This window comes from Hypanus sabinus, chromosome 14 (genome assembly GCF_030144855.1).
Source record: "Hypanus sabinus isolate sHypSab1 chromosome 14, sHypSab1.hap1, whole genome shotgun sequence".
In the NCBI taxonomy this organism is placed as follows: domain Eukaryota; kingdom Metazoa; phylum Chordata; class Chondrichthyes; order Myliobatiformes; family Dasyatidae; genus Hypanus; species Hypanus sabinus.
This window is the reverse complement of record NC_082719.1, coordinates 3,198,551-3,223,527: the sequence shown is the minus strand read 5'-3', so window position 1 is coordinate 3,223,527 and position 24,977 is coordinate 3,198,551. Positions and strand designations below refer to the sequence as shown.

General features: G+C 38.0%; 1 protein-coding gene across 1 annotated transcript in view; it reads right to left on the bottom strand.

Annotated features, from left to right (window-relative positions):
• wdfy3 (WD repeat and FYVE domain containing 3) overlaps positions 1 to 24,977 on the bottom strand; it is a 354,111-nt gene that overhangs the window by 90,428 nt on the left and 238,706 nt on the right. The window contains exons 37-39 of the mRNA XM_059988693.1: positions 21,873 to 21,982; positions 19,287 to 19,469; positions 698 to 858 (exon numbers count right to left, since the gene is read on the bottom strand). Of these exons, the coding sequence (XP_059844676.1) occupies positions 698 to 858; positions 19,287 to 19,469; positions 21,873 to 21,982 (454 nt within the window). The remainder of the gene's footprint in view (positions 1 to 697; positions 859 to 19,286; positions 19,470 to 21,872; positions 21,983 to 24,977) is intronic.

Here is a 24,977-nt window from a genome sequence, read left to right as displayed (position 1 = left end):
ATCTCCTTTGCCACTGGTTTCCTCTACTCATGCTACCTCCCTCACCTGTTGGCACATCACCTTCCTTACTTATTAAATTCCAGAATCTGAAGCCCTTTGTTGTCTTTCATCCCCACATTCCAGCCTCTAACTCCCCCAACCTGCCCATTATCCCCCTCCTCACCTAGTTCTATAAGTGGAGCAGCACAACCATTGCAGATTTGATTCGACTTCACACAAACGACACATTTCACTGCAAATTTCGACAGACATGTGACAAACAAAGCTCATCTTTATTGCCTGCCAGCTCCTGATTCACCCCTCACCTCTTTGAAGCTGGCTGTCTCCCCTCCACACACAAAACAAACACTGGCAATCCCTCTACCTTCACAAATGCTACCCGCGACATCGTCCCCGCAGAAGTGTTTGTTTATTTGAACATAATGCCTTCATTTAGATTTATTTGAAGCTCAGTTTCAACAGAACAATGGCCATCGACGAGGCTACTAAACAAAACTAACCAAAGATGTTTTTTTTCTTTAAGCATTAGTCCTACTGATAGTATGTCACTGAATAAACAGGGAAGAGGTCTGATGCTCTTTTTTGAAATTGTGGACTTCTCAAATTATAAATCTGAATCAGCATTTTCAAAACCTTGCACTCAGTATCTGAATTAGACATAAAAGAGAAATTATCAAATTAAAGAGAAAATTCCTACCTGAGATGTGAAGTTATTTTTACTGATTCCACTTTCCTTTTTGTTACGCCTTGATCCAGTCAACTTCGACAGGCCAAATCCACTGCTAACTCTTGACAATTTTGACTGTGTCACAGGACCTATGGTTGCATCTCCCCGACTGATATATTTTTTCTCATGAGCTATCCAAGAAAGAAAGAAATTAAAAGCATTTTATATCTCCAAGTTGTATCCTAGGGTTTTTAACAATTTTAGCAAGCATTCAATTGTATTCCAGAAGCTTTTGTCACTAAAACAGACAAATGTAGATATAGAAAGGAGAACCACTGTTGAAAGGTTATTTCAGTACTCACCCTCATCATCACAGGAAATAAAGAACATTTTAGTTACTATTTAAAATGATAATTTATGGTTATGGAGTCACACAATCTTAGAGAAGTACAGAACCAAAACAGGCTCTTCAGCCCATCTAGTCCATGCCAAAGCCACTTAAGCTGACTATTTCTATTCACCTGCACAGGAACCATGGCCCTCCATATCCCTACTACTTATGCACCTATCCAACTTCTTTTTACATTGAAATCGAGCTGGCATGCACCACTTGGGCTGACAGCTCATTCCACACTCTCACCACCCTCTGAGTGAAGAGGTTTCCCCTCATGTTCCCCTTAAGCTTCTCATCTTCAACCTTTACACATGAATTTTGGTTGCTTTCCCAACTAACCTCAGTAGAAAAAAGCCTGCTTGCATTTACCCTATCTCTACCCCTCATAATTTTGCATATCTCTATAAAATCTCCTCTCAGTCTTCTACGTTCTAAAGAATACAGTCCTAACTATTCAATCTTTCCTGATAACTGACAGCATCCTTGTAAATTTTCTCTGGACCCTTCCAACCTTGTTTACATCTTTCCTGTAGTTAGGTGACCAAAACTGTACACAATACTCTAAATTAGGCCTCACTAAGGTCTTACATAAATTCAACATAAGATCCCATCTTCTACATTCAATACATTGATTTATGAGTTGAAAAGTTTAGCAAGTCAGCCCTTTGTTCTACCACACTCCTCAGTTCCCTACCTTTCATTGTTTACCTTGGTTGGTCCTACTGAAGTGCAAAACCTCACACTTGTCTGCATTAAATTCCATCTGCCATTTTTCAGCCCATTTTTCCAGCTGGTGTGGATCCCTCCGCTAGCCATAATATTCTTCCTCACTGTCCACTACACCCCCAATCTTGGTGTCATCTGAAAATTTGGTGATCCAGTTACCAACATTATCATCCAGATCATTCATATAGCTGACAAGCAACAAAGGACCCAGCACTGATCCCTGCATCACACCACTAGTCACAGGCCTCCAGTCAGAGAGGCAATCTCTACTACCATTCTCCCACAAAGCCAATGTCTAATTCAATTTACTGCCTAATCCTGAATGCCAAGTGAATGAAACTTCTCGACCAGCCTCCACTTGGGACCTTATCAAATGTCTTGCTAAGGTCTATGTAGACAACATCCACTGCTTTGCCTTCATCCACCTTCCTGATAATTTGCTCAAATAACTATAAGATTGGTTAGACATGACCTACCACACGAATTCATGCTGAAAATCCTTATTCAGCCCGTGCATATCGAAATACTCGGTCCCTTAGAATACCTTCTAATAACTTTCCCACAACTGATGTCAAACTCATCAGTTACTTAATGGCCCCAACTACCTGTGATGCCACTTTCAACGAATTATGTACCTGTATTCCCAGATCCTTTTGTTCTACCACATTCGGTGAGGGAGGTTAAAACAAGGTGAGCACCAGCTGCCTGTCTTTTGATCGCTAAGGATGACTCTGCTATATTTCCAGAGAGGAGAGAGTCTGCCACTGTGCTTGGAGAATGTTGCCCACATTTTCTACATTTTGGATGTGGAGTTGGACTATAGATTATTTTAATCCTATAGATTTTTGTATTCTGGTTTTTTTTTGCCCATCTTTCTCAGTATTTTTGTGCAGGGAGTGGGGTTTAGGGTCAATGTGCCAGTTCTGTTTTGTTCATTTTTTTTGTGTGGGAGAAGGGATTTGGGGTTGACGTGCCTATTCTGTTTGTTAGCTTTTTTGTGCGTGCGGGGGGGGGGGGGTGGATGGATTTAGGAGTTGATGATCATGCTGCCTTTCTTTACTTTCTTGTTTCATAACTACCCAAAGATGAATTTCAGAATTGTATTCTTAGATAAAAAATGAACCTTTGAACTCACCAGCCGATAATTTTCTGGTTTATTTTTAGAGCTTTTTTTAAACAGCAGAAAAACATTGGCTATCCTCCAATCCTCTGGTACCTTTCCTGTTGCTAAGGATGTTTTAAATATCTCTCCTACGGTGCCAGCAATTTCTGCACTTGTCTCCCGTGGGATCTGAGAGTACACCTTGTCAGTCCCTGGGGATTTACCACCCTGAATTGCCTCAGGACAACAAACACCCTCTCCTCTGTAATCTCTACAGGGTCCATGAAGTTGATGCCACATTGCCTCACTTCTATAGACTCCATATTCATCTCCCAAGTAAATACAGATGCAAAGAATGCACTTAAGATCTTCCCCATTAGTTTTAGCTCCATACATAGAGTATCATTCTGGTCTTCCAGAGGACCAATTTTGTCCCTTGCAATCCTTTTGCTCAGAACACATCTGTAGGATTCCCCTTCATCTTATTTGCTAGAGCAACTTCATGCCTTCTTTTAGTCCTCCTGAGCTCTTTCTTAAGTGTTCTCATATGTTCCATTCTTTGCATCAAATCTATCACCATCCAGGTAGATGATTAGTTAAAATATCAATCTTAGATGCACGCACTTGGTATACAAATAGCAGCTTTGTGTTGTTCTCCATTTTGTTCCACTGATTTCTATTTCCTCACATGGAGCAAAATACAGTGGCATGCAAAAGTTTGGGCACCCCGGTCAAAATTTCTGTTACTGTGAATAGCTAAGCAAGTAAAAGATGACCTGATTTCCAAAAGGCATGAAGTTAAAGATGACATATTTCTTTAATATTTTAAACAAGGTTACTTTTATATTTCCATCTTTTACAGTTTCAAAAAAAAAGGAAAAGGGCCCAAAGCAAAAGTTTGGGCACGCTGCATGGTCAGTACTTAGTAACACCCCCTTAGGCAAGTATCACAGCTTGTAAATGCTTTCTGTAGCCAGCTAAGAGTCTTTCAATTCTTGTTTGGGGGATTTTTGCCCATTCTTCCTTGCAAAAGGCTTCTAGTTCTGTGAAATTCTTGGGCTGTCTTGCATGCACTGCTCTTTTGAGGTCTATCCACAGATTTTTGATGATGGTTAGGTCGGGGGACTGTGCCGGCCATGGCAAAGCCTCTTGAGGTAGTCCATTGTGGATTTTGAGGTGTGTTTAGGATCACTGTGTATCCAGTTGTAGAAGCCATCCTCTTTTCATCTTCAGCTTGTTTAGACAGTGTGATGTTTGCTTCCAGAATTTGCTGGTATTTAATTGAATTCATTCTTCCCTCTACCAGTGAAATGTCCCCCATGCCACTGGCTGCAACACAAGCCCAAAGCATGATCGATCCGCCCCTGTGCTTAACAGTTGGAGAGGTGTTCATTTCATGAAATTCTGCACCCTTTTTTTCTCCAAACATACTTTTGCACATTGCTGCCAAAAAGCTTTATTTTAACTTCATCAGTCTTCAGGACTTGTTTCCAAAATGCATCAGGCTTGTTTAGATGTTCCTTTCCAAACTTCTGAAGCTGAATTTTGTGGTGAGGACGCAGGAAAGGTTTTCTCCTGATGACTCTTCCATGAAGGTCATATTTGCGCAGGTGTCGCTGCAAAGTAGAACAGTGCACCACCACTCCAGAGTCTGCTCAATCTTCCTGAAGGTCTTTTGCAGTCAAACGGGGGTTTTGATTTGCCTTTCTAGCAATCCTATGAGCAGTTCTCTCAGGAAGTTTTCTTGTTCCTCCAGACCTCAACTTGACCTCCATCGTTCCTGCTGACTGCCAATTCTTAATTACAATGCGAAATGAGGAAACGGCTACCTGAAAACGCTTCTTATAGCCTTCTATTGCTTTGTGGGTATCACTTATTTTAATTTTCAGAGTCCTAGGCAGCTGCTTAGAGGAGCCCATGGCTGCTGATTGTTGGGACAAGGTTTGAGGAGTCAGAGTTTTGAAATTTGCATAACCTGGCCTTTCCTAATGATGATTGTGAACAAGCCATAGCCCTAATAATCTAATCTGAGATCTTGATAAAAGTTAACTGAGAGCTCAAATCTCTTGGGGTGCCCAAACTTTTGCATTGAGCACCTTTCATTTTTTTCCCCACTCTAAAATTGTACAAAACAAAAACAGTATACTGATCTTGCTTAAAATGTTGAAAAGGATGTTTCATCTTTAACTTTATGACTTTTGGAGATCAGTTCATCTTCTATTCACTGAACTATTCACAGTAACGGAGATTTTGACCAGGGGTGCCCAAACTTCTGCGTGCCACTGTATATAGCCTCCTCTCTATTGTGCTTTTAGCCTAAAAGACTGAGAAAGAATTGTCTCATTTTCGCTCTGCTGGCTAGAAAAACTCCATAATGATAATTTTTGATGGTCAAAATTGGCAACTTCTTTTTAGAAATTCAGAGTTACAGTTGCAAGAAAATGTTTGTGAACCCTTTGCAATTACATGGCTTTTGAATTAATTACTCATAAAATATGGTCTGATCTTCAACTAAGTCACAATAATAGACAAACAGAAGCTGCTTAAATTAATAACAAACAAATGTACTTCTTTTCATCAATATTGAGTCCACCATGGAAATAACTACATTCTAGGTTCAAAAAAGTATGTAAATGTTTGGGGTAATGCCTTCTACAAAAGCTATTTGGAGTCAGGTGTTCATTCAATTCAAATGAGATGAGATCTGAAGTGTGGGTTGCAGGGGTGCTCTGCTGCATAAAAAAGACACGTAAAACCAAGATACTGACAGAGCCTGCTCTTCTCAAGAAAAATCTGTTCCTGTCTTGATCAAAACAACTTTCAGAGGACTTTAGAATTGTAGAGATGTACGAAGTTGGAAAAGACTACAAAAGCATTTCTAAAGATCTGAGTGCTCGTCAGTCCACAGCAAGGGAAACTGTCTACTAATGAAGGAAATTCAGTACTGCTCTTACTCTCCCTTGGAGTAGGTGCCCTGCAAAGATCACATCAGGAGCACAACGTGCATTGCTGAAAGAAGTGAGAAAGAATCCAAGGATAACAGCAAAAGACCTGCAGAAGACTCTTTTCATGTGTTCACTATAAGAAAAACATTGAACAAGAATGATGCTCATGGAAGGCCACCATGGAGGAAACCACTGCTCACCAAAAAAAAACTATTGCACATTCCAAGTTTACATAAGACCAGTTGGATGTTCCACAATGCTTCTGGTACAATGTTCTGTGGATAGGTGAGACAAAAGTTGAACTTTTTGGCAGAAATACACACCACTATGTTTGGAGGAAAAAGGGCACTGCACACGAACATCAAGACTGCTTTGTAACTGTGAAGCATGGTGGAAGGAGCATCATGGTTTGGGACTGCTTTACTGCCTCAGGGCTCAGGCAGCTTGCAATAATTAAGGGAACAATGAATACAGAAGAATGTCAGGGTAGCAGTCCGTCACCTGAAGCTTAACAGAAGTTGATGATGCAACAAGACAATGATCCAAAACGCAAGAGGAAATAAACAACAAAATGATTTAAAAAGAAGAAAATTTGTGTTTTGGAATGGCCAAGTCAGAGTCCAAACCCTAACCCAACTGATATGCTGTGGCATGACCTGAAGAGGGCGGTACATGCAGAAGTACTGATGAACTGAAACAGTTTTGCATGGAGGAATGGTCTACAATTCCACCTTGCTGTTGTGCAGTCTGATCAGCAGCTACAGGAAATACATGGTACAGATTACTGCTGCTAAAGGAGGTTCTACCAGTTATTAAACACAAGGATTCCAGCCTGGACTGTGAAAGATTGTGTGTTCAATAAGGACATGAAAAGTACAACTGTCTGCGTTAATAGTTGAGGCAGATTGTGTTTGTCTATTATTGTGACTTTGACCAGACCATATTTTATGAAAAAAATTATGCAGAAAACCAGGTAATTGCAAAGGGTTCACAAACTTTTTCTTGCAACTATAATTGGTGAAAAAAAATTGAAACATAGATATGAGTACTGGCACACTTAAGGATTGACTATAAGATTTTCTTTACCATAGGATTTACTTTTCATCTAACAAGATTCAAGATTGTTTAATTTCATTTCCCGTAAACCAGGGTAAAGGAGAACAAAATAATTGTTACTCTGGATCTGATGTAGTACAAACAAAACTCACAAAAGATAAAGAATACAATAATAATAATAAACACAATAAATATAAATACGTAAGATAGCTTATACACATAGATTGACTGTATGTCCATAAAGTGACACTAGGCCGTACATAAGGTGATTTACAAGAAATAATAAGTAGGGGTGGAGTTAGTGGATGAAGGTATTGATTACCCTTCCTGTTTGGGGGAAGTAACAGTTTTTGAGTCTGGCAGTCCTTGTGTGGATGCTACACAGCCTCCTCCCTGATGTTATATATGTGGTGGTGGGTAGGCTGATGCTGGTGGTGCGTTGGACAGTTTTGACTACCTACTGCAGAGCACTGCCTGCCGCAGTGCAGCTTCTGTAGCAAGCAGTGATGCAGATTGTCAGGTTGCACATTTATAGAATGATGTATGTATGGATGTGCAAAACTATTCAAAGATATCAATAAAGTGTGATGGAAACCTCTGGACCTGTTTAAGTGACCTACTTTTCCAACAACAATCAAGCAATTTAACACTATCCAGGACAAACTGCTTGACTGACATACCAAATATAACAGTAAATATTCACTACTTCCACTACTGAATCAGTGTGATTACAGAGCCCAAGATCATCAATATATCATCAAGCTACAACTTCCAAACTTCAAACTCTTATTCTAGAGATAGGCAGCAACACCATGCAAACATCACCATTTCCAAGTTCCTTTCAAGTTAACAAGCCATTCTGACCTGGGAACAGAAAATCAACACAAAAAAACTGAAAATACTGGTAACAGAACTAAAAACAGAAATTACTGAAAAAATACTCAGGCCAGGCACACTACCTATGATAAAGAAACATTTAACATGTCAGGTCTAAAGCATTTCATCAGAACTAAAAAAGGGAGATCACAAGTTAGTCTAAGTGGCAGATAATGGAGGAGAGGGCAACAGATGGAGCAAAATGAACATCTATAACAAGTTGAAGTAACTTAGCCACTACATGGACATGTTAAGCTCCTTTAAGAGCCAAGGAAGATTTTCCCCTTGATGCCTGAACCATGAAGAATAACTGAGCCCAGGCTCAGGACACTATAACTGAGCTGGGAAGCAGTCATAGTGGTAGAAAAGTACAGCACAGAAACAGGTCTTTCAACCCATCAAGTCCATGCCAAAACCTTTGAAACTGCTTACTCCCATCGACCTGCACTGAGAATATGGCCCTCTATACCCCTACCATCCATGTGCCTATTCAAACTTCGCTGAAATGTTGAAATTGAGTTTGCATCCACCACTTGTGCTGGTAGTTTGTTCTACACTCACATGACTCTCGAGTGAAGATATTTCCCCTCATGTTCCCTTTAAACTTTTCCCCTTTCACCCTTAACCATGACCTCTGATTGCGGTCCCACACTAACTCAGTGGGAAAAAAAAACTGTATGCATTTACCCTATTTATACCACTTATAATTTTTAATACCCCTATCAAATCTCCTCTCAATCGGGGGACATCACGTGATGACGTAGGATCGAGACGCCGGAACCCAGCTCTCTCGTAAAAAATCAGTAAATTAATGTTTAAATGAAGAAAGGTTAGTCAATACTTTCTAAAAGTTACTTATAAACTACTCCGGATTGTTTCAAGTTATGCCTTATAAACAGAAGATGAAGAAAACTACTACCGTGAAGACAATGCAAGTTGGAACAGAATCAAGGCCCACCTCTGTCAAAGAACCGCGGGCTCAGGTACATTTTACTACCGGCGATACAGAACAGGAAACTGCAGCAACATCGACCATTTCTAAAGAAAAAGACCAACGAGAACTGCGCAAACGTGAGGAAGGAGCATGCGCAAACGAGAACAACCTGAACTACAAATCTCAGTTACGACTGAAACCGAAAGTGGAAGTGAATCTGAGGGAGAGTCAGATTCTCTGGAAAAATCAGACGAAGATGCAGGTAAAAGTTCTTCTGGAAATATAGAAAAGACTTTGATGCAAATAATGCGCAAATTAGGCGCACTAAAAGTAATAAAAAAAAGATAAATGTGGAGATTATGTTTGAGAAAATGACAAAAAGACAGGAAAAAATGGAAAACAGAATTATAGATTTGGAAACTACAATGGAAGACATGGTTGAAAGAATGAATAAAATGGAAGATGATACTACTGCCTGGACATCAGAAAGAAAACAATTGTTGGAAAAAATTGATAAGCTTAAAAATTTTAGAAGACAGAACAATATTAAAATTGTTGGACTTAAAGAAGATATACAAGGAGAAAATCCAATAAATTTTTTTCAAAAATGGATTCCTGAAAAATTGGAAATGGAAGGAGAAACTCCAACTGAAATTGGAAGGGCTCATAGAGCCTCAACGTCAAGACCTCAAGCTGACCAAAATCCACGATCAATTTTGATAAAATGCTTAAGATACCAAGATAAAGAAAAGATCCTGAAGGCGGCTGCCCAATGTGCCAAAAAGAGAAACGGGCCATTGATAATAGCAGGGAAGGCAGTTCTTTTCTATCCTGATATAAGTTATAACCTTTTGAAGAGAAAGAAGGAATTTAACCCAGCGAAAAAAGTTTTATGGGAAAAGGGTTATAAATTTATAATGCGTCACCCAGCAACACTGATAATTTTTTTGGAGGAGGGAAAAAGAAGATTTTTTACCGATTATCGAGAAGCAGAGGAGTTCACACAAAAACTTCCAACTACTCTCTAATTACACATAGAGATTTCCAAGTGTAATGGATTAAAGATGAAGACAGAGACAGTGAATGGAAGTGATGGACATTTAAGGATGACATAGGGGAGAAAAGCAAAATTTCAGAAATACTAATTGAGAATAGTATTTTTTTTTTCTTTTATATATATACACACACACTTTTTTATATTGCGGGGGGGGGGGCTGGGGAGCTTTGGATCGATTACTATGGGATTCACGTGTGTAATCATGGCGATCGCCATGACCTGTACAATAGAGGGGGGTAATGTTGTGTTCTTTTTTTTTCACAACATTAGTTGGGGGGTATTTTGTTTTTTTCTTTACACTCTATTTTTCTTCTATCTTTTTGCCTGGATGATCGGTGGGGACACACATAGCAACATGGAGAATTTTAGAAAGATTTCCCAAGATACCACGAAAGTTGAAAGATTAGGTATTATTATAGATCGGAGTAACATAATTGAAAATGACTAATTTACTGAATTTTTAAAGTTTTAATGTTAATGGGCTTAATGGACCGGTGAAAAGAAAAAGAATTTTAACATACATAAAAAAAAATGAAAATAGTGTTATGAATGTACCACAGCTCTGAGGGGCCGAAGGGGCGGGAGCAGCCCCCTCCTTCCGGAGAATCGCAAGAGCACTATTAATTCGGGTCTCGGACCCAGGCAAATGAGAGACAATGTAATGGTTTTGGCCATGGCTCTTAGAGACACCTGTGCTGGGGGCATGACCCTGCTATGCAACAACTGGGTGGGGATTGCATCACCCTACTTTGATGGACATCTACAACTCTGCAAGTCAAGATAAAAGGGGACTGCAGAAGGTGGTACCCCAGAGAGACGCACCAGAAGGACTCGATAGCACAATGCTTCCGTGATAGCTGGAAGCCAGCCAAAAGCCACGTGTGCTCCGTAACTTCTCTGCCTAGGGAGTGGGTGACTGATAATACCTAGAAGGACTTCGAACTAATAACAGGGAAACAACGCTCCCCTGATTCAACGGTGTTGCTTCGTCAAAGGCCCGGGCAAGTTTTTCCCGTTTTCTCCTCACTCTATCTGAAACACGAAAAACCCAGCGATTCCTGAAAAAGACTGAAGCCTGCAGACTTCTGAGTGACTTTTATATTCCCAACGGACAATATATTATCCCCTAGACAACAGTCGAGATTATTTCTTAATGATGATTATTGCTATACCCGGGCTTTAGATTGAGTTTGGCCGATGTATATGTTCTGAATGTTTGGTTTAACCTTAATTTTGTGCCCCCTTTATGAATAAAACGTTCGAAAATAGTGCCATCAGACTCCAACGGACCTCTCTATCTTTGCTGGTGAGTTATCCAGTTACGGGATACGTAACAATAGATATAGCTTTTTTACAAGAAACACACTTAACGGAGATAGAATATCAGAAATTAAAAAGAGACTGGGTTGGAAATGTTACTGTAGCTTCATTTAATTCAAAGGCGAGAGGAGTTGCAATTTTGGTTAATAAAAATTTACCAATTAAAATACAAAACGTATTAATTGATTCGGCGGGGAGATATGTAATTATACATTGTCAAATTTTTTCAGAATTATGTACTCTTATGAATATTTATGCACCAAATGAAAATGATGTAACACTTATACAAGAGGTCTTTTTGAATTTGGCTAACGCACATGACAAAATATTAATAGGTGGAGATTTTAACTTTTGTTTAGATCCAGTTTTAGATAGATCAACAAAGGTTGTCACAAAATTAAAAGTAGCAAAATTAACTCTATCATTGATGAAAGACTTAAATTTGATTGATATATGGAGAAGAATTAACCCAAAAGAAAGAGATTATTCATTTTATTCAAATAGACATAAAACATATTCAAGGATAGATTTTTCTTATTATCGACGAATATGCAAGATAGAGTGAAAAATATGGAATATAAAGCAAGAATATTGTCAGATCATTCTCCTTTGATAATGACAATGATAATGATAGATAAAGAGGAATCAATTTATAGATGGAGATTTAATTCAATGTTACTAAAATGTCAAGATTTTTGTGATTTTATGAAAAAGCAGATTCAGTTTTTTTTTAGATACAAATTCACATTCAGTTGATGATAAATTTATATTGTGGGAAGAAATGAAGGCATATTTGAGAGGTCAGATAATGTTATACTTCTAAAATTAAGAAGGAATATATGATAGAAATAGATCAATTGGAAAAAGAGATTACAAAATTAGAAAAAGAATCTCAAAGGTATATGACAGAAGAAAAATGAAGACAACTTATTAATAAGAAGTTACAATATAATACACCAGACATATCAAACAGAAAAAGCAATTATGAGAACTAAACAGAGATATTATGAACTAGGTGAAAGATCACATAAGGTCCTTGCATGGCAGTTAAAAACAGACCAGACTTCTAAAACGATAAATGCAATTTGAACAAGAGTAAATAAAATTACTTATAAACCTTTAGAAATTAATGAAACTTTCAAGAATTTTTATTCTGAATTGTATAAATCAGAATCACAAAATGATAATGTCAAGATAGAAAGGTTTTTATCACAAATAACTCTTCCAAAATTAAATACGGAAGAACAGAAGAGATTAGATATGCCTTTTACATTAAAAGAGGTTGAAGAAGCTTTAGGATCATTTCAAAGTAATAAATCTCCAGGAGAAGATGGTTTTCTGCCTGAATTTTATAAAAAGTTTAAAGATTTATTAATTCCTCCTTTTATGGAGTTAATACATCAAGCGGAAAGAACGCATAAACTTCCAGAATCTTTTTCGACAGCTATTGTAATAGTATTGCCAAAAAAAGATAGAGATCTTTTAAAGCCAACGTCATATAGACCTATTTCTTTGTTAAATACTGATTATAAAATAATAGCAAAGATCTTATCTAACAGACTATCTAAATACTTACCTAAATTAATACATATGGATCAAACAGGATTTATTAAAAATAGACAATCGGCAGATAATGTAACTCGGTTATTTAGTATAATTCATTTGGCTCAAAAGAGGGAGGAAACGAGTGTGGTAGTTGCTTTAGATGCAGAAAAAGCATTTGATAGATTGGAATGGGATTTTTTATTTAAGGTATTGGAAAAATATGGATTAGGGGTATCTTTTATAAAATGGATTAAAACCTTAAATATTAATCCCAAAGCTAAAGTAGTGACAAATGGTCAAATTTCAACATCATTTCAGTTAACAAGGTCAACTAGGCAAGGTTGTCCATTATCACCTGCATTATTTGTGTTGGCGATAGAACCATTAGCTGAATTAATTAGAATGGACCCAGATATTAAGGGTTTCAGAGTTAATCAGGAAGAATACAAGATTAACATATTTGCTGATGATGTTCTGCTCTACTTAAAAAAACCCATTGCACTCGTTGCGTAAATTATCCTATAGATTAGAATATGGGAAAATATCAGGTTACAAAATAAATCGGGATAAAAGTGAAATTTTACCTCTTACTAAAGGAGATTATAGTCAATGTCGATTAATAACTCAATTTAGATGGCCGGCAAATGGTAGAAAATATTTAGGTATAAGAGTCGATAATGATATAAAGAACTTAAACAAATTAAATTACTTACCATTATTGAAAAAAATTCAAGAAGATTTTGATAAATGGATGATATTACCAATAACATTAGTAGGTAGAGTAAATACCGTAAAAATGAATATATTCCCTAGAGTACAATACTTATTTCAATCACTACCAATACAATTACACCAGAAGTTTTTTCAAGAGTTAAATAAATATGTGAGGAAGTTTCTTTGGAAAGGTAAGATGTCAAGAATATCGTTGGAAAAATTGACATGGAAATTTGATCTAGGAGGGTTACAACTTCCAAATTTTAAGAATTATTATAAAGCAAATCAACTTAGATTTATTGCATCTTTTTTTGAGAAAGATAAACCGGCATGGATTAGAATAGAACTAGATAAAATATGACAAAATATACCAGAAGATTTTATATATAAATGGGAATCTAAATGGATACGAGAAAAGAAAGAATCTCCTATATTAAAACATTTGATTGACTTATGGAATAAGATAAATGTTGACGATGAGATAAAGAAATCCTTATTAGCAAAGAGATCTTTAATTCAAAATAGACTTATTCCTTTTACAATGGATAATCAACTTTTATATAATTGGTTTCAAAAAGGGATTAGATATATAGGTGATTGTTTTGAAGGAGGTATATTAATGTCATTTGATCAATTAAAGAATAAATATAAAGTATGAAACAACACCCTTTTTTGTTACTTTCAACTAAGGGCTTATTTAAGAGAAAAATTAGGTCAAGCAATGTTATTGCCGAAATCTAGTGAAATAGAAACTTTAATTCAAATAGGAAAGATTAAAAAATTCATTTCTTGTATGTATAGCTTGATTCAAAAACAGGCAACTAAACAAGGAGTCCATAAGTCAAGACAAAAATGGGAAAGTGACTTGAATATTAAAATTGAAGAAACAAATTGGTCAAGACAATGTCTTGATAGTATGACAAATACAATAAATGTCCGGTTAAGATTAGTGCAATATAATTTTTTACATTAATTATATATTACACCACAAAAGTTAAATAAATTAAATCCAAATTTATCTGATCAATGTTTCCGATGTAACCAAGAAATTGGTACTTTTTTACATTCTACTTGGTCTTGTTCTAAAATTCAACCTTTTTGGACAAATTTAAGAATTTTATTGGAACAAATTATTGGAACACAACTTCCACATAATCCAATATTATTTTTATTAGGCGAAATTGAAGGGATAAAACCGATACAAATTGAATAAATATCAGAAAGAATTTATAAAAATTGCACTGGCAGTAGCCAAAAAGGCTATTGCAGTTACTTGGAAATCGGATGCGTACTTAAGTATAGATCGTCGGAAGAATGAATTTCCAGCTGTATTCCATTTGAAAAAATTACTTATAATTTAAGAGATAAATATGAAACATTTTTGAAAATTTGGTGCCCTTATTTACAAAAGACAGGATTAAATATATAGGTGCTCTGAAGATAAAATAATTGGTTATTTGGGGAAAGAAATAAATATATATACTAAAGTTATTACGAAATCCGTGGAGCATGTGGGGATCTTCCGATATCCAGGCACTCTTCTTTTCTTTCTTTCTTTTTCTATAGGGATGTTAGGAGGGAGGGGGGAAAGGTATTCTTTTTTTCTTCTTTCTGTAATTATCTGAAAACTCAATAAAAAAAGTTAAAAAAAAAATCTCCTTTCAATCTTCTACACTCTAAGGAATAAAGTCCTAACCTATTCAATCTTTCCTTATAACTCAGGTCCGTTAGACCTGGCAACATCCTTGTAAATTTTCTTGGTGCTCTTTCTATCTTATTTACACCTTTCCTGTAGGTAGATGACCAAAACTGCACACAACACACCAAATTAGACCTCACCAACATCTTACACATTTACACTTATGAATGCCAATATGCTGAAAGCTTTCTTTACAACCCTATCTACCTGTGACGGATGCCATTTTCAATTGGACCTGTATTGCCATATCCCTTTGTTCTACCACACTCCTCAGTTCCCTACCATTCACTGCTTAAGACTTACCCTGGTTAGTCCTACTGAAGTCCAACACCTTGCACTTGACAGCATTAAATTCCATCTGCTATTCTTCAGCCCATTTTCCCACCTGATCTAGATCCCTCTGCAAGTCTACCTCAATGTCCACTGCACCCCCAGTTTTGGTGTCATCTGCAAATTTGCTTATCCAGTTAACCACATTATCAACCAAATCACTGATATAGATGACAAACAACAACAGACACAGCACTGATCCCTGCTGCACTCCACTAATCACAGGCCATTGGTCAAAGAGGCAACTATCTACCACCACTCTGGCTTCCCCCACAAGGCCAATGTCGAATGCAGTTTACAACCTCATCCTGAATGCTGAGCAACTGAACCTCTTGACCAGCCTCCCAGGTGGGACCTTGTCAAATGGCTTACTACGTAGACAACATCCACTGCCTTGCTTTCAATAACTTTCCTGGCAACTTTCTCAAAAAACTCCACAAAATTGCTTAGACATGACCTACCACGCACAAAAACATGATATCAATCAGTTCATGTCTATCCTAAATACTTATATATCCTGTCCCTTAGATACCTTCCAACAACTTTCCCAAGATCAGACTCACCAACCTTTGATTAGAGCCTTATGATTAGAGCCTTTCTTGAACAGCAGAACAACACTGGCTATCCTCCAATCATCTGGTACCTCTCCTGTTGCTAAGGATAATTTAAATATCTCTGCTAGGGACTTGTGCACTTGCCTCCCATAGGGCCCGAGGGAACAGCTTGTCAGGCCCTGGAGATTAATCCACCCTGATTTGCCTCAAGACAGTAAACAGCTCCTCCTTTCTAATCTGTACAGGGTCTATGAAACTGTGTAACTGGTCGATGAGCTGCTTTGTTTCACTTCTATACACTGCGTCTGTCTGAGTAAACATAGATGCAAAAAAATTATTTTAAATCTCACCCATCTTTTTTGGCTCCATACATAGATTACCATTCTGTTCTTCCAAAGCACCAATTTTGTCCCAGCAATTCTTTTGCTCTACTTATCTGTAGAATACCTTCGGATTCTCCTTCACCTTGTCTGCTCGGGCAACCTCATGTCATGTTTTGTTTAGCCCTCCTGATTTCTCTCTCTTGCATATCGTATTCTCCAAAAGCACCTCATTTGTTCCTACTTGCCCATACCTACTATGCACCTGTATTTTCCCTTAAACAGGGCCTCAATACCTCTTGAAATCCTATCCTATCCGGGGGTGGGGGGGGGGCAGGGGGAAGTCTCATACTCTCAGTCACTTCAAGCCATGGAAACCAGCATAAGCTCTGGCCCGATGAGCCCATAAAGCTTGGGGCAGACTTTAACTAACTACTACCTTTGGCATTTAAAAGGACAAGAGTATCACAGATATGAGAACTTGCTATTTTTAAGGTCCATTCCAAATCACACATTTCCAAGTCTTTGACGCATTTTTGCCTCATTAGCCCAGGGCAAAATGGTGCACTCTACCAGCAAGCACTGAGGGAGTAACTTCTACCTCAACTTTCTCAACTGCCTCGACAGCCAGGCTCATGTGCTATTAAGCAGCAAAACATGTTGTACCATGACCTAACTAGTAAGAAGCAACGAGCCTGACTAGCCCTTGAGAAGCTTCCTCAGCCTAGATTCACAAAATTCAAATTGTATTTAAGGTGCATTTGCATTTTAAATGCATACATGACAATCTATAGTGCAGAAACTGTTTTTAAACTAAGACAAATCTAACGAATATCGATTTCACTCAATTTTTGTACAAACACCGTTTCCAGAAAAGTTGGGATATTTTCCAAAATGCAATAAAAACAAAAATCTGTGATATGTTAATTCACGTGAACCTTTATTTAACTGACAAAAATACAAAGAAAAGATTTTCAATAGTTTTACTGATCAACTTAATTGTGTTTTGTAAATATACACAAATTTAGAATTTGATGGCTGCAACACACTCAACAAAAGTTGGGACAGATTTAAAATAAGATTGAAAAGTGCACAGAATATTCAAGAACACTGGTTTGGAAGACTCCACATTAAGCAGGCTAATTGGTAGCAGGTGAAGTATCATAACTGGATACAAAAGTAGCGTCCATCAAAGGCTCAGTCTTTGCAAGCAAGGATGGATCGTGGCTCACCCCTTTGTGCCAAAATTCGTGAGAGAATTGTTAGTCAGTTCAAAAGGAACATATCTCAATGCAAGATTGCAGAGAAATTAGGTCTTTCAACATCTACAGTACATAATATTGTGAAAAGATTCAGAGAATTCAGAGACATCTCAGTGTGTAAAGGGCAAGGTCGGAAACCACTGTTGAATGCGTGTGATCTTCGAGCCCTCAGGTGGCACTGCCTAAGAAACCGTCATGGTACTGTGACAATTATAGCCACCTGGGCTCAGGAGTACTTCGGAAAACCATTGTCACTTAACACAGTCTGTCGCTGCATCCAGAAATGCAACTTGAAACTGTATTACGCAAGGAGGAAGCCATATATCAACTCTATGCAGAAACACCGGCGAGTTCTCTGGGCCTGAGCTCATCTCAGATGGACCGAAAGACTGTGGAACCGTGTGCTGTGGTCAGATGAGTCCACATTTCAGCTAGTTTTCGGAAAAAGCGGGCGTCGAGTTCTCCGTGCTAAAGATGAAAACGACCATCCTGATTGTTATCAACGAAAGGAGCAAAAGCCAGCATCTGTGATGGTACGGGGGTGCATCAGTGCCCACGGCATGGGTGAGTTGCATGTATGTGAAGGTACCATTGACTCTGAGGTGTATAATAGGATTTTAGAGAGACATATGTTGCCATCAAGGCGACGTCTCTTCCCGGGACGTCCATGCTTATTTCAGCAGGACAATGCCAGACCACATTCTGCATGGGCTACAACAGCGTGGGTGGCTTTGTAGACACAGAGTGCGTGTGCTTGACTGGCCTCCTGCCAGTCCAGGTCTATCTCCTATTGAAAATGTATGGCGCATCATGAAGAGGAGAATCAGACAACGGAGACCACGGACTGTTAAGCAGCTGAAGTCTTATATCAAGCAAGAATGAACAAAATTTCCAATTGCAAATCTACTACAATTAGTATCCTCAGTTCCAAAACGATTAAAAAGTGTTATTAAAAGGAAAGGTGATGTAACACAATAGTAAACATGCCTCTGACCCAACTTTTGTTGAGTGTGTTGCAGCCAAATTCTAAATTTGTATATATTTACAAAATACAATTAAGTTGGTCAGTAAAACTATTGAAAATCTTTTCTTTGTACTTTTGTCAGTTAAATAAAGGTTCACGTGAATTAACGTATCACAGATTTTTGTTTTTATTGCATTTTGGAAAATATCCCAACTTTTCTGGAAATGGGGTTTGTAAATAATGAATATACTTCAGGTGTGTACTTGCTTCTACCCTCCTTCCAGTTGAGAAGACAGGTTGCGAAATAAGCACTTAAGACATTAATAATATGAAAAGAAGAATTAAGAAGTTATTTAAATCTCGTGGCTCCTAATTAGTTGATAGATTAATATTTTCACACATTAAACACTACAAAATAAAAGGATATCTAGTTATAAATCCTTCTTGTACTCTTGGTCAATCACTGAAAAACTTCGAGATAATATATTTCAGTGTTGCGCATCAATGCATTTAAAAAATCAATTACATTCATTTTCACCAATTGATAAATTGTTTTCAGTTAATTATAAAATTACTCAACTAAAAATTACCTTTCTGGAAATTCACAATATGTAACAGACCTTTCACCTTACTAATCACATCTCTAACTCAGCTGTCAGGATTTACAGCTTAATCAAAATACCAGAAACAGTTAAATCGAAATTATTCATGCCTTTTTGTTCTATTTCTAATGATTCTTGCAATAATAAAAGATTGTTTTCACGTCACCAATTGTCTATATCTATGACCATTTCACTTCAAGTTAATTTTATGTATCTTACCCATATGATTTTGCCAGCACTTTAAAGCTGCATCTTCAATGAGTGGCCGAGCTGTAGATAAGTCCACCAGTCCACGCTCATTTGTAGGTAGTGTTACTTTGAAAATCTCCTCAAGAGCTTGTTTTTTACTGACAATTAGTTCAGTCCAAACCCGATTCACAGCCTTGAGAAGAAGCTGTCGGCCTAAAGTTAGGAATAGTAAATTAAAATGCAACTGATCTCAAATGTGATATTTTCAGAAATATTGTGCAGTTCATATACAATCAGCTAAAATACAAATCTCTTACTTATTCTTGTTAGTGCTCCTGGTCTGTTAGCATTTTTATTTTCAGACATATTTGATTTTAAATTAACTTGTTTGATTATAGTTGGTCAAAATTAGATTTAAAACTAGTATTTTAGAAACATATATGGTGGTACATTGCAGGAATCTGCTACTGTACACAGGTCAAGGAACAAGTACAAGGGAGTGAAGTACTAAATTCCACAAACATCTGTGATTTTTCTTAATTTTCCTTTATTTTCCCAAAGAAAATGATCACTCGTTTTAAAAAAAATATTATGTATTGGCATCTACTGTATTTATTTGGTAGTTATTGAAACATTATTTTCTTAGCACCCTGATTATAGCCACATAACTTTGTGCAGATCTTTTAATATTAGAAAATGTTAGTTTCCAATATTAAAATCTAATCAACAGGCTCCAAAACATAGGCCTCTGTACTTCCCTCTGCAACTGGATCCTTGACTTCCTCACTGAGAGACCACAGTCAGTGCAGATCCTTGCTGATAATCAATAGTAGCAGACTTCAAGAATGCATGCTTAACCCACCACTCTACTCTCTCTACACCCATAACTGCATAGTTAGGCACAACTCAAACACCATCCATAGATATGCCAACAACACAGCTACTGTTCGTAGAGTTTAAGATGATGACAAGGTGGCAGACAGGAGTGGAATAGATCAGCTGGTTGAGTGGGGTTGCAACAACAAACATGCCTTGAATGTGGATTTCAGGAAGGAGAAGTCATGGGAACATACACCACCTTCATTGAGCGATCAGCAGTGGAAAGGGTGAGCATTTTCATGTTCTGGGTAATAACATCTCTCAAGATCGATCTTCAACATACTGATATGAATACAAAGAAAGCACACCAGTGGCTATATTGCAACAGGAGTTTGAGGAGACTTGGTATGTCACCAAAGACACTCACAAATTTCTACTGATGTACCATGGCGAGCATTCTAACTGGTTGCATCAGTCTAGTATGGACGGACCATTGCACAGGATCAGAAAAAGCTGCAGAAAGTTGTGATTTCAGCCAGCTCCATTATGGGCATTAGACATCCAAACATCAAGGACACCTTACAAAGGCGATGCTTCAAAAAGGTGGCATTCATCATTGGGGACCTCCATCACCCAGGACTTGCTCTCTTCTCATTGCTACTATCAAGGAGGAAGTACAGGAGCCTGAAGGCACATAACTCAAGGTTTCGGGAACGGCTTCTTCCCCTCCGCCATCAGCTTTCTGAATGGACAATGAATCCATGAATTCAACTTTACTACTTTTTTCTCCTCTCTTTTTGTACATTTATATATAATTGCAAATTATAAATGTTTTTATTATTATGTATTGCAACATACTACTGCTGCAAAATAAGAAATTTCATGACATAAGCCAGTGATATTAAGCCCGATTCTGATAAATCACATCAGACTAACAAAACATTCCCAAATTAAAGGTGATACTTGAATATAGCAAGCTTGGTAAAACAGGTTTTAAGGAGGATTTTACAATTGGGAAAAATGGTTATTTCAAAATGTAGAAAAGCATGCTATGGGCCTGGTATCACTCAGCAATATCATTCAAAGAATCACTGTGTTCCACAATGAAAGTTTTCATTATCACCTCTAATCCATTAATGACTTTGTGTTCTCATACCAGTTATCAACCATCTAGCCTTAGAGATGAGTCAAAATTAAACAAATGGAAGACCAGAAATAAAAGTAAGTAATTCTGTAAATACTCAGCAGGATTAAGTTGCATCTGTGGAAGGAGGAAAAGAGTTAATATTTCAATTCTAAGACCCTTTATCTGAATCAGGGAAGAAAGGAAAGTTAGTTAGTTTTAAGTTGCAGAGGATGAGGGAAGGATTATACTATACAAGCTGTAGCTCCCTCAATGTTCTAGTGACTCCCGTACAATCGGATTAACTGATACTGCTTATATGGAGTTTGCAGTTGCTCCTCACAGTCATGTGGGTTATCTCCAAGTATTTCAGTTTCTATCCACATATCCAAGGGAACATTGCTTGGTCAATAAATCAGTGAAATTCTTTGAGAAGAAATAACTGCTAAGCTATGAAGGCAGTAAAAGTCACAAATAAAAAGGAAAGGCATATTGGCTACATGCATAATGTAATAAATAATTTGGTCATGCTATTATTATTTTTTGTTATTTTCCAGCAATTCTTCAAAATTTACTTGACTATAGTCAGCACAGAGAAGGAAGTGAAAAGTCTAGGAAAGTTGTAAACCAAAGAGTTAAATAATGCAATTGGGAAATTTTAATTCATAATTTACCTTCACTAATATCTTGGCTATGAGTTCCATCTGGTTCGAGATCAGACGGTATCATGACGTGCCATGTTGTCATTCTGGCTTCTGCTTCCAGACCAAACCCCTCAAGACTACTGCAAGAATTAGAAAATACATTCATAATATCAATGCTTTTGTCAAATGTGGAGACAATACATTTTTGTGTTCCTGCAAAATATAGATTATATAACCCCCTGCATAATTTAAGCAACAAGGTTCTGATAATATCCAAAGTAACATTGCCAAAAAAAAAATTGCAACCAGCTCAATCACAAAAATGATTAATCTTCCAGGATCCACACAACTTTCACCAGTATGCATTCAACTAATCTAAAGTTAACTATGCCACTAACACTGACAAATACATACCACCTATCATATTGTAAAATGCTTCCGCACTTTCCAATGGCAGTTCTCATCACCAATATTTCAGGATCAAAACCTGACATGTCATTTGGAGGTACGTAGAAGAAAAAGAGAAAACGAGGACAGAAAAGATGAAACAGACTATTATGAATAAGGACATTGGCAGTTTTTCATGAGCTATTTACCGAAGGCAAAAAGGATTAACAGAAGGCCATGAAAGCCTTGAAATAATTTAGACTCCTAGAGGCAACAAAAGCAGTCACTAAGTAGTTGCAGGAGAGATGCAGGTGATGTTGAAAAGCAAGAGTGTCATCCTTTTGCACTTATGTATGAAATACAGGTGTTGCTGACAGAATAATGTTTAAACATGCTCCCCCAACAGCCTTTGAGAAACTGGCAGCAACACACCTTCTCCAACTATTGCAGTCCTTATGGAGCAGGTTTGATAGATACTTGCAATATTATAACCCTGTGACAAGAATGAAGATATACTCACAAGTGAAAACACTACCTCTAATAAAAAAAAGGGAGAACTGATGGTGCGGTGATACCCAAAGGCAGGTCCTGAGGATCTGGGTTGAGTTCCACTGCAGCAGATGGTGCTAAATTCAAATTCAAAGACAACCATGAAAACAACTGTTGATAGCTCTAAAGATCCATCTGATTCACTGATGTCTTATAGGGGAAGAAATCTGCCATGCTTTCCTGGCATCCACATATGCCTAGACCCACGGCAATGTGGTTAACTTTTTACTGTCCTCTGAAATGGCCCAGCAAATAATTCAGTTATAATGAACCACTAGAAAGCTACAAGGAAATACAACTGGAGAGATCTCCAAGAAGTGACCTGTTAATTCTGTGAAGTTCTCCTAGTGACAACTGAGGGCCTCTGTCAAAACTGGGAAAATTGTCTCACAGACTTGTCAAGCAACAGTCTGACAATGTTATAATCAACAACAAATCTTTCCTTACAGATGACGTCCCAAACGCCAGCATCTTCATCCTTGGGCATGACCTGTTCTACTGGCAGGACAGACTAAGCTGAAGTGGTGACACAGAAGTATACAGTTGGGAGGGCACAATCCCGAGGCTCCTCAACATTGATTCCGGATCCCATGAATTCCAATGACATTAGATTAAAAATGTGCCAAGAAACCTTTTGCTGGTTCCCACCTAACGTCCCCCTTGGCTGATTGATCAATTCCACACCACGTAGAAAGTAATTTGGAGAAAACATTGAGAGTGGCAAAGATGCAGAACACGCTCTGGTGTGGGAGCCCAACCTCCATTACAAAGTATCACTACCAAGCAACACTGCCATTAGATTTTGTCTGCATCAGGTAGTGAGGTAACCAACAAGGGAAAAACCCATCACAAACAAGAGAAAATCTGCAGATGCTGGAAATCCAAGCAACACACACACACACACACACACAAAATGCTGGAGGAGCTCAGCAAGTCAGGCAGCATCTAGGAAAACAGTACAGCTGACGTTTTGGGCCGAAACCCCTGCAATGTTGACTGTACTTTTTCCCTAGATTCTTTTTTCCTAGTTCCTCCAGCATTTTGTGTGCGGTGCAAAGGAACAACCTATCCTTGTCCCCACCAATCTACCTGTTGCAGATGTATCTGTCCACAACAGTTATTGGAAGGTATTCTAAGGGATCAGATAAATAGGTATTTGTACACAGAGACTGATTAGGGATAGTTGACGTGGCTTTGTGATGGGTAGGTCATGACCAATCTACAGGAGTTTTTCTAGGAAGTTACCAGGAAAGTTGATGTAGGAAAAGTAATGGATTTCATCCAAATGGACTTTAGCAAGGCCTTTAATAGGGTCCTGCATGGGAGGTTGGTCAACAAGGTTCAGTTAATTGGCATTTACGATGGGGTACTAAGTTGGATTTGACTTTGGTTTGAAGCCAGAGAGTGGTAGTTGATGGTTGCCTCTTTGACTGGAGGCTGGTAACCAGTGCTGCAGGGATAGGGGCTAGGCCCCACTACTGTAGGTGACAGAGTACTGTGTAAAAGTCTTAGGCACATATATAGCTAGGGTGGCCACGACTTGCATAGTACTGTATTTGTCAATGTGGAACAGAAAGAGAGTTTGTAGATCTGGCAGGAGCAAGAGATATTATGAATGGCGAGGCTGGAGAGCTGTGGGAAGGGTGTGGAACAGGTGGCAGAGAAGGAGTGCCAAGGGCAGGAGGTGGCACTCTCAGCCCTGGAACACCAGGCAAAATCATTTGATACCAAACAATTGATCTTTACAGAATGTCTCACTGGTGCTTCCTGCTCCCTCCCTCTCCCTTCCCCCTTCCCAACCATGATTCCCCTCTCACTGCCCCCTTCCCGCTCTCAGTCCACAATACAGAACCGTATCAGCATCTGGTTTATCATCACTCACAAACATCATGAAGTTTCCTTTTTTTGGCGGCAGCAGTACAGAAATGACTACAGTACAGAGCAAAAGCCTTAGGCACTCTAGCTATATGCGCCTAAGACTTTTGCACAGTACCTACTGTATATCAATGATCTAGATGATAATATGGTTAACCGGATCAGCGTATTTACAAATGACACTAAAATTGGGGGCAGAGTGGACAGTGAGGAAGATTAGCAAAGCTTGTAGCGGTATCTGGACAGATAGAAAAAATAGTCTGAAAATGGCAGATGGAATTTAATGCAGATAAGTGTAAGATTTCACAGTTTAGGAGGACAACC